Source organism: Sinocyclocheilus rhinocerous, unplaced genomic scaffold (assembly GCF_001515625.1).
Source record: "Sinocyclocheilus rhinocerous isolate Xijiao unplaced genomic scaffold, SAMN03320098_v1.1 scaffold756, whole genome shotgun sequence".
Taxonomy (NCBI): Eukaryota; Metazoa; Chordata; class Actinopteri; order Cypriniformes; family Cyprinidae; genus Sinocyclocheilus; species Sinocyclocheilus rhinocerous.
In genome coordinates, this window is record NW_015662039.1 from 1 (window position 1) to 9,939 (window position 9,939).

General features: G+C 37.5%; 1 protein-coding gene across 1 annotated transcript; it reads right to left on the reverse strand.

The window, feature by feature from the left end:
• Positions 1-3,404: 3,404 nt before the first annotated feature.
• LOC107727361 (3-hydroxyanthranilate 3,4-dioxygenase) lies at positions 3,405-9,054 on the reverse strand. Its single transcript, XM_016537204.1, has 10 exons — positions 8,878-9,054; positions 8,572-8,650; positions 6,766-6,849; positions 6,555-6,661; positions 5,546-5,635; positions 4,843-4,886; positions 4,362-4,507; positions 3,865-3,933; positions 3,669-3,751; positions 3,405-3,482 (listed from the first exon to the last, which is right to left on the reverse strand). Exons 1-10 carry the CDS (start codon positions 8,964-8,966, stop codon positions 3,407-3,409), a joined length of 867 nt encoding a protein of 288 aa, XP_016392690.1. The 5' UTR covers positions 8,967-9,054; the 3' UTR covers positions 3,405-3,406.
• Positions 9,055-9,939: the final 885 nt, after the last annotated feature.

Consider the following 9,939-nt stretch of genomic DNA (forward strand, 5'->3'; position numbering starts at 1 on the left):
ACTCCACACGATGGACATTTTGACAGCTGTGTGTATTTGACAATTGCGCAAGGAGAAATGATCGCAGAACTGGGATCGCATGGGCGCGAGGCCGAGAGAGCGCTTCATGTTGTGTGTCATTCAGCTTGATTCCGCCTGTCACGCCTTCACTTACTGCAAGTTAACGAATTGTGATTGGATGGTAATTTGTTCTACGACAAGCTTAGTAACCTTTGACTAGTCTGTTCTCGCATGACAGAACACTTCTACTACTCGCTCTGATCACCCAGTCGTAAAGAAATTTTGAAATACGGGACAGAACATGTTTTTTTCAAAATAAATCGGGACACTAAAAATAGAGCTGAAATACGGGACTGTCCCGGGAAACGTCTGGTCACCCTTTTTATAAGTGACTGAGTGAGAGATTACAGAAGTGTGCTTCACTAATATGTCTTTTACATCCAGATAATGAAGCCAAATAACACATTAGTCTTTCCACTGAAGAACACATAATGCTGTCTGGATTGTTTTCCTCCAAACCTTTATCGCATCAAAGGTTTACTTACTAGTTAATCATATAAAGTATAATCAACCAAAAACCTCTAAAGGCAAGTACGTACACTTGTGCTAACAAAACCTTCTGCTGTCGCAGACATTGACGTCTCTGGGCGGATCACACCCACACCCCTCTCACCTCTCGCCCAACTGTACATTTACGGCCTGCATTGGTGCCTCTGTGAGGTGGCGTTCACCGCAGCTTGGGATTGGTACTAGACCCGTGACCACAGACTCGCAGGCCACACAAGCCTATGGGCGCTTCTTATCTACAGCTCTGCCATCTTCTTCATGGAGGGCCTAAGTGCGAGGCTGCAGCAGAAACACTGCCCCCTACCAGTCAGGCTGACTGTCTACACTCTCTTCATCTATCTGTGGGAGTTTAGCTGGGGATTTCTGCTCAGGCTGTTCGGAGCCTGTCCTTGGGACTATTCAGAATTCAGAATTCAGGTATAACTTCATAGGTCTGGTGACGCTCAAATATGCTGTTCCCTGGGCGTTGGCGGCACTTATAGCCGAAAAACACGTTATCAGGAACACTTTGAAGATACGGCTAGATAAGTAGTCAATATAAACAGATAATAACTCACTGCACATGAAAACTGTTTAACAGAACATGCTAAAAATCTATGCCTTTGTATTGGGATAGAGTGTTAAGTAGGCCTGATAAATGCTACAATGCTAATTAAACAGTCAGGTTTCAGAAATAAAAATCACATTCATTTTCTCCATAAGAAAAATTTATTATTAATGACTTATTAATTTTTAAAGACAGTACTGTGAGCTACAAGGTTGTTAATCAGTGGTGTATTCTTTTGTTGAAGCCATTATGGGATTGTCTCTCTCTTGTGATGTTGTGATTCACCTTGTAGCTGGTTGCTTTGACTTGCAACTGTTTTACAAAGATGTTTTAAAAATCCCTATGGGAAAAAAGAATGGGAAATTTACTTCAAAACCCAAGGCTGATGAAAAAGTGAATGGCACTGTTGCTCTGTTTTGCAAAAGTGAAGATACAACTCAGTTTGAATGTCAGGAAAACATTTCGGTAGATTGCACATAGCAATAATAATAACAGAAAAACAGTTTATATGTTTAATAACTGCCACTACATGCAAGAATGGTTGGCACAATACCAAAATTCCGGCTTTGGTATGAAACCAGCTCTGGTACCTCAGCAATGTTACCTTAGGCAGCAAATTATCAGCCTTACACAAGTGTTGGAATAAAAGTGTCAGGTCTACAGGCTCACCCTTTCCGTTTGCTCTGTTTGTTATGCCATGTTTCACTTCTACAGCCCTGCTTTTCAATGAATTGAGGGCAGTGAACTGCATCTCACATGTTTACCTCCATTTCTATCACAGTGTGGCCAAGTGTGCTGGATAGCTGCCAAATATACTGGCTCACTTTAACCACACATTACCTAACACTACCTTAGCTTTTATGCTTTATAAAACTGCTGAGTAGCAGCACATTGTTGTCAGGCACCAAAATTGGACAGCACCATTCCATTTTACATTTCTGAGAGTACCAACAGTGTAACCAGTCAGTTACGTATGACAGTTTTATGAAATTAATTTAGGTTTGATGCAATAGGAAAGATATGCGTTAGATATAAAAACAAAAAAAATTAAATCAAGCAATAGTACTAATTATGATGCAGACTTACTATTACTTTCATTGTATTTAAAAACCTTTTCAAGAGTTTTTTTTTTATCGACTTGCACTTTCTCATGTATAGAGTGTTTAAAGCGATTTTAAAGCTTAGTTTCTTTAAAGGTGCCATAGAATGCATTGATACAATATTTTAAATTGTTTTCTGATGTCCCCAGAGTGTGTATGTGACGTTTTATCTCCAAATACCCCACAGATAATTTTTTTGTAGCTTGTTGAAATTGCCACTTTTAGGGTATGAGCCAAAACGCGCTGTTTTTTTTGTTTGTCCCCTTTAAATGCAAATGAGCTGGTGCTCCCGCCTCCCTTTTCAGAAGAGTGAGGAGCTTCAAGAGCTCATGTTCGCGGGCATAACGGTGTTACGGTTTAACTGGTGGTGACCGTGTTACTGACCTCACATTGCTTCCAAATGCAATTTTTAACTACCACATTCCTATTTACGATCGTTCTGGTAGCACGTGAAGGCAGCATTAGTGAAAACAGGCAGAGACACTGGTAGCTTTAGCAACATTAGCCTTACAGAGAGCCAAGAAGCTCTTTTGGAAAACAAAATATGACGCGTGATGCTTACTGTGTCTGGAGTCCGGACGTTTGCGCACGAAGCGTTGGTATCGATCCCTCTTTCAGAAGCAATCTTTGCACAACTCCAGCGCTGAACTGACCCTCGTTTGTGAGGCAGTCCGGCATAAAATGTTAGCACAAACGTATAGGACTTTTAAGTTTTTTTCCGGGACATTTCCTTCGAAAATTAAATTTAACCACCGTGTCCTCAGCGGTCTATGGAGACTCTTATGTTCGTTGGTGCATCCCAACACATGACACAAATGGGTGGGACTTTCCCCGAATATGACGTCATAGTTGTGAGAAATCTGGAACTGCTAGTGTGGAGAGACTGTTTATGATTTATTGGGATTATAAAACAATGAGTGGGTGGATTTTTACCATTATAGGCTGGTTGTTTTCACACACTGCGGCCACACAACTGTGTTCAAACACCTTATAAAAGTGATTTTTGCATTCTATGGCACCTTTAAGGCCTAATACAAGGAACATAGTTTTGTCTAATAATGTGTGAATATTATGATTATTGTGAAAATGATACTGTGCAGGTACATAATAAAAACTGCATTCGAAAGAGTGTCATTATTAAAACCGTTGATACATTTGTTCCTAAAGAAGTGCTCATGTGTGTTGATGTGTCTCAGTAGGGTCTCTTCCGTTCTGGGTCTTGGGCAACATACAAAGCGACACAATCTTGTGATCGTTTCCAATGATACCTAAAGAAGCCCACACACAAACACAGTGGTGTTAACAAACAGTTACCGTCTTTCACACACACACTGGCATAAATACTTACTCAATTGGTTTTCTGTCACTGAGATTTCTTATCCCTTGCAAACAGTTCAGTCACTTAGCAATTATTAGACTATTAACACAAATGCTCATATGAATAGCACACTCACTCGGTCTCTCCAAAAATAAGAAAACAATCCCCTATGGACAGGTTGTACTCCTTGCCATTCATGAAGACGCTGGAGGATCCCTCCTAAATAAAATACAACAAAAAATAGGAAAAGGAAAGTTTAAGACTGAAATAAACATGAAGGACAGAGGGAACATAAAAAAGATTACTGAATGAAGAATGGTGTAATGTGTTACCAGTTGCCAGATCCAGCCATCAGTTTTTCTCCTAGAGGTTCCAGATGTCCCAGGACCAAAGAGAAACGTCTAACGGGCAGAAAGTCTAAGTCAGCACATGCATTATTGCCAAAGCTCCATCCATCCATCCATCCATCCATCTATAAAGACTTTCTCCGTCGTCAAATCTAAGACCCATTTCTCAATACTTAGCAACTGTAAATCAGTAACTTGCTTTCTTGCTACTCTTGCATGAGTTAAAATTTTACAGGACACAAATGTGTGAACCTAGTTAGAAAGTACTGAGGTTCAAGTTGCAGAAGTTCTGTTTCCTGTTCTTGTAATGGTTGAGTCCATTTGACAGACAGGCTCTGTCTCCCTCCACCTTATGCATACATCGATACTTTGCTGATGGGAAACTCCTCACAGCCAGACCTCTGATTAATGACCAGGATCTCATCTGACTGACTCCTGCAGGAAGTAGGACTGATTGGTTTAGCTAGGCTTCTTCTCCTCACCTCAGTCTCAAACTGTGCTCCAAACATATCCACCGGCTGACCACTGGCCAAGGCAGGCTTCTGCTTTTCCATCCACTCTCTGAAGCAGAACGGTGCCATCACCTTCATTGTGTTTAGTGGGTATGGGGTTGGCTTGATGGGTTTGGCTGCAAAAATGAAACAGTTACTGAATGCACAGAATTTTTTTATATAAGAACTATGTACAAGTAAGCTCCGCATACTGCCTTTGTTTGAAATCTGTTCTGATGAAGAACGTAAATTTTCCAGAAATTTTCATTTTGGGTGAACTGTGCCTTTAAGGCATCATGAGGCCTGACACTGACATTACTTATTATTACATAAAACCTTCAGCTATAGAGAAGGACAAATCATTTGTACAGAAGACCCCTAAACAACAGCACTATACAGTAATGGCATGTTAAATGTAAGGGTATTTCACCTTGTTTCATCATGCAGCAGTAAAGTGAACAACTGCATTTACCTGGATCAGGCTTTCCTGTTTTATTCTGTTTGGAATCCATAAACCTGACATATACAAATGCAACTCATTATTTGTACGTACATGCACATGCACTCAAAATTGAGAAGACTGAGATACCCCAGGGCTTATACTGAATATGTATTTTAATGCCTAATTATAGTGACTGCAATAAATAATTTTTTTTTCTATTATTCGTTAGAATTCGTTATACATTTTAAATTCATTATAAGGTATTCGGCTGCAGGCAAACCCCTATAAAAGTACATATTTGAAGTGCAATTAAACTATGAAGGCAACAAAATTACATGTAAATTACATTTACCGCCATATTTGGTTTTATCCTAATACAGATGAATATACAAACCATTTTGCTATCTGTATTTGGATTAAGCATATATTTATATACTGTATATATTAGATTAGATTAGATTTCTGGATCATGTGACACTTAAAGGGTTAGTTCACACAAAAATGAAAATTCTGTCATTAATCTGGAGCAATGGCTGCTGAAAATTCAGAATTAGTTTTAAAATATATAAATATATTGTATTCAAATACAATTTAAAATTGAAATTAAAAACTAATAAAAGAGTTGCAAGAATATTTAACAATATTACTGTGTGCACTGTATTTTTTGATTAAACATAAAATATCAAGTCAATCTCCACAGAACATGAGGGTTAAAAGCAAATAATAGACATACTCTTTGATGATGGGAACAAGTTGGGTTCCCAGGTTCTCACAGTAGAACCAACGTTCAAACAAGACATCTGTACTATTATCCACAAAGTACCTAGCAGAAGGGAAATGAAACCATCTTTTGTCACTAACACACATCTTTTATCTTTTATTCCACAATATAGTAGCATCTAATAGCACATCAATACCTGGTCTGGTTTGGCTCAGTTACAAAATCAGACACCAGAAGATTACAGAGAACGGTTTGGACTGCCGAGAGGATTATTGGTGCTCCTCTGCCCACCCTTCAAGAACTGTATACATCCAGAATGAGGAAAAGGGCTCAGAAATAACCTTATATTTATTTGTTACCACCTACGTCCTAGTACATCCCTGCATCTCATTCTATTCTATTCCTATTCTATCATCTATAGCACAACTGTACATACAATGTATTTTAGCCGCAATTATACGAAGCTACGAGAATACCTTCAAGAATACCAACAATTCATCTACTCCGCATCACCCTGGTGCCATTTTGGAGAATATCCGCTGGACGTAAACAGCGTAGCTCAGAAATAACCTTATATTTATTTGTTACCACCTACGTCCTAGTACATCCCTGCATCTCATTCTATTCTATTCCTATTCTATCATCTATAGCACAACTGTACATACAATGTATTTTATTTTTCAATTTTTTATTTTTGTCTATTTATATTTACATATGTGTATTTTTTATTCTCATCTTTTTTTGTCTGTGTGTTGTTGTCTCTGTGTACTGGAAGCTTGTGACACTAAAACAAATTCCTTGTATGCGCAAGCATACTTGGCAATAAAGCTCTTTCTGATTCTGATTCTGATTCTAAATTGTGGTCCAGGTAAATGCACAGTAACATCAACAGGCAAGTGTATGATCTTGAGGTCACAAGTAAGTGATCCCAATGCGTGTTGGAGTTGACTTAAGAATATGGTTAGTGGACAGGCAGACGAAATGTAGGATGGATGTGTCTGGGAGAAGTATCCCATGGTACCTGAGGCCATCTGTCTCAGAGCGAAGCCTCCTTCTCTCCACGACCAGCCCTACTGTGTTTGCGTATCTCTGAGGAGAGTGGGGAATCCGTGCTGGAAGCAGGAACATCTGAGAATAGCAGCAATATATAAAATGTCTTTATAGAAATAAAATGGCTTGACATGAATACAGTCTGTCAGACAAACACTGAGACAAATCCAGATGATTCTCACCTCTCCTTCTCGAATGTGTATGTCTTTATGCTTGCCGTTCTCTATCACTTTCAAAACCATGTCACCCCTCACCTGGTAAAAGAGCTGCGACACAAAGGCAAATAAAACAGGAAGTCAGTGAGAAGAATATTAGTGTTCTGTGAACTGGATAACACATTTTTTTAGCTTTCCTTGTTTGCCTTTGTTTGAAATCATCAGCCTTGTAACTTTGATCTGTATTACAAATGTAGTGCTGTTGTGCCAGAAACTCTTTTTCCGCTAGTGTGATTTTATTTATAGCCTTGGAATGAAACTTCATGGGGCGCGTTTCTTCTTCCAGAGAAAATCTATATCATTCAACCCTGTGAACTGTCTCTGATTTAACAGTTTTACTGTTAGACCTTCACAAAGCCTAAATTACACTCAACAAAAGACTTATGTAAGATATTGTGCCTCATAAGTAAACTCTCCTCATGTGTGGAATATCTAGAGCAAATATAGCCACGACTCGGATGGTTTGCACTGACCTCTAGTGACTACGATTAAAACATTAACCAATGAACAGTCCTGAGGGGCTCACTAAACCAAACTAGGCCATTTTTTTAAAGGTGTATTATTGTGAGATGCTCAGCACGAGTCAATTCTATTAATTTCCTGCTGTTGTTTGATTTGGAAATGTGCCACTGTAAAGGTGCTATATAAATGATTTTATAATGCCATGCAGAAACTCTGTTTTTCTGCCACTGAAATAGGTGTCATTTACACATTTAAATTTATTAATTTAGCAGATGCTTTTATCCAAATTGACTTACAAATAAGAAATGCAACTTATCCCAGGAGACATGAGAAATGCTGCAATTTAAAGTTTCTAAATTGCTCATAGATGTACAGAGCAGAGATGAAAGTGAGGGACAATAGTGGGGAAAAAAGAAGAGAGAGAGAGAGAGAGAGAGAGAGAGAGAGAGAGAAAGAAAAAACAGTAGTTAAAACTTTTTAAAGAAATAAGATTGTCTGGATTTATTTTTTCTAAATAAATAAATAATTAAAACTAGTTTTCTGTTTGTAAATCATGTTGACATTGGATTGGCTGACATGTCATTGGACGGCGGGGCTTTTGAGAAATGAAGTGTGGGTAAAGTTACCAAAATGCTAAAAGTTAGCAAAATGACTGACACCTTTAATTACCATAACATTACACATGATATCATAATCAGCATCTTAATGTTGATCTTGTGCAGGTTATGTATTTTACTATTCTTGGTGGCATTATCTCTCCAGTTGCCACGCTTGCTTTTCTTGGCAAATAAGCGTCAAAGTCTACCGCCTGTCTTTACTGTTGTAAAGGTATTCCAAAACTGTAATGCAGCTAAAAATTAAATTAATTAATAAAAAAATTAAAAAACTTTTCACAAAGACTTTGTCCTCATTAAAAAATGCTAAGTTGTATTTGGAAAACTACTGCAGTCCATGTAGTGCAATGTAAGCCATTCGGTTTGTGGTGCAAATCCCAAAGAATAACTAACAAGTTGAGAGCTTCAAAGCAGGTGTAGGAAATCATGCTGTCAATATCAGATCATCTTTGATTATTAGTTATGCACTCTTGTCCTTTTCCTGGAAAGTCTAATCCCACAGCTGCTGAGTCTAAAGCACTAACCTTTAGTGAAGATCATGGCTAATTCTGTTCTTATCACCTGTTAGCCTTCTCGGGTCTATTTCCCAGAATACAGTGCAGTTAATCAAAATAAAAAAGCAAGTCAGCTATTCTTAAATGAACATGTCATGTTAATTTGTAATATTATCTCATGTGTTACATGAATAGCACCTCACCTCTTCCCCTTCCTCAATGTGATAATCCTTCCTTACATTTGGACCACCAACATACATAATATTCAGTTGATAAAAGAACCTAAAACACAATGTAAAGATAAGGCTTATGTTTTTGTTTTTTTTGTGAATATACAGTATAAGGCATGTTTTTGTTTGTTTATGAAAGACACATAATATTCAGTTGATAAAAGAACCTAAAACACAATGTAAAGATAAGGCTTATGTTTTTTTGTATATTTTAATTTTTTGTGAATATACAGTATAAGGCATGTTTTTGTTTGTTTATGAAAGATAAGTTTAACTCACATTAATTTGTTGCATACAGGTGGTAGAAATGAACTCTCATTTTCAGCAATCCACTTGTCAATGTTGACATGAAGAGACTGGTTGGTCATTTTTCACTAATTTCAGAATACAGCAAGATTCTTGCAATAATCTGTCTGAGTAGGCAACAACTTTCTCAGCGGTGGTTTATTCCATCAGGGAATTTCGTGACAAACTACCTTTGAGTTATTGAATAATGGGGGCGGTGGTCATACATACAGTATGTGACCGTGAGGTTGAAATCCATGTTTACGCAGCAGTAACCTATATCAGTGTTGACAGTGCAGCATAAACCTGCATTTCAATATAGAGACCATTGATTTACAGGGTTTTGTGTGGAATAAGTTCTGCATTTGCATGTAAATGACTCAGTTCTGATGGTCCAGCAGGTTCATGACCCGCTTCACCAGTCCATCTTAAGTTAAATACACTGAAACCCTGAGATAAACTAAAAAATACAATCAAATTTTGATTTTGGGCCTAAGATATCCACTACCCCCATTCAATATCCAAAATTAAATGCACAAAACTAATTCATTTATTATGTAAAACATTCATCAAAACATATTTAAATACCAACATTCAAACAGATATTCTCAGATTTTGAGTGATTTTAAAGGTTGTGTCGGATCAAAAAAACAAACAAAAACAATATTGCTGTGAATTAATTTTGTCACTTAGTAAAAGCTGTTTAAATTAGTGCAGGTTAAATGAGATTATTTCATTCTCAAAACCATGAACAAAATTAAATGAATGAATGAATGACTTTGTCAAATTTGAGAGGTTCTGCAGAAAGAAGGCAGAAGTTTTTGTGCTTTTTTGTTTGGATGATCAGATCATATAAAAGCATTTTTGATGGCTGGACATTTGTGAGAATGTAGCAAGCAATTGAATATATATATATGGCTGCAGCATCCTGACGATATTTGGATGATGCAGTTGCACAATTTCTGCACTATTTCATCCCGTAGCTCGTCTCGGTGGAGTTTAATGAGCTGTTTAAAACAATTTCCTTACTATCAAAATATAATTTAAAAAATAATA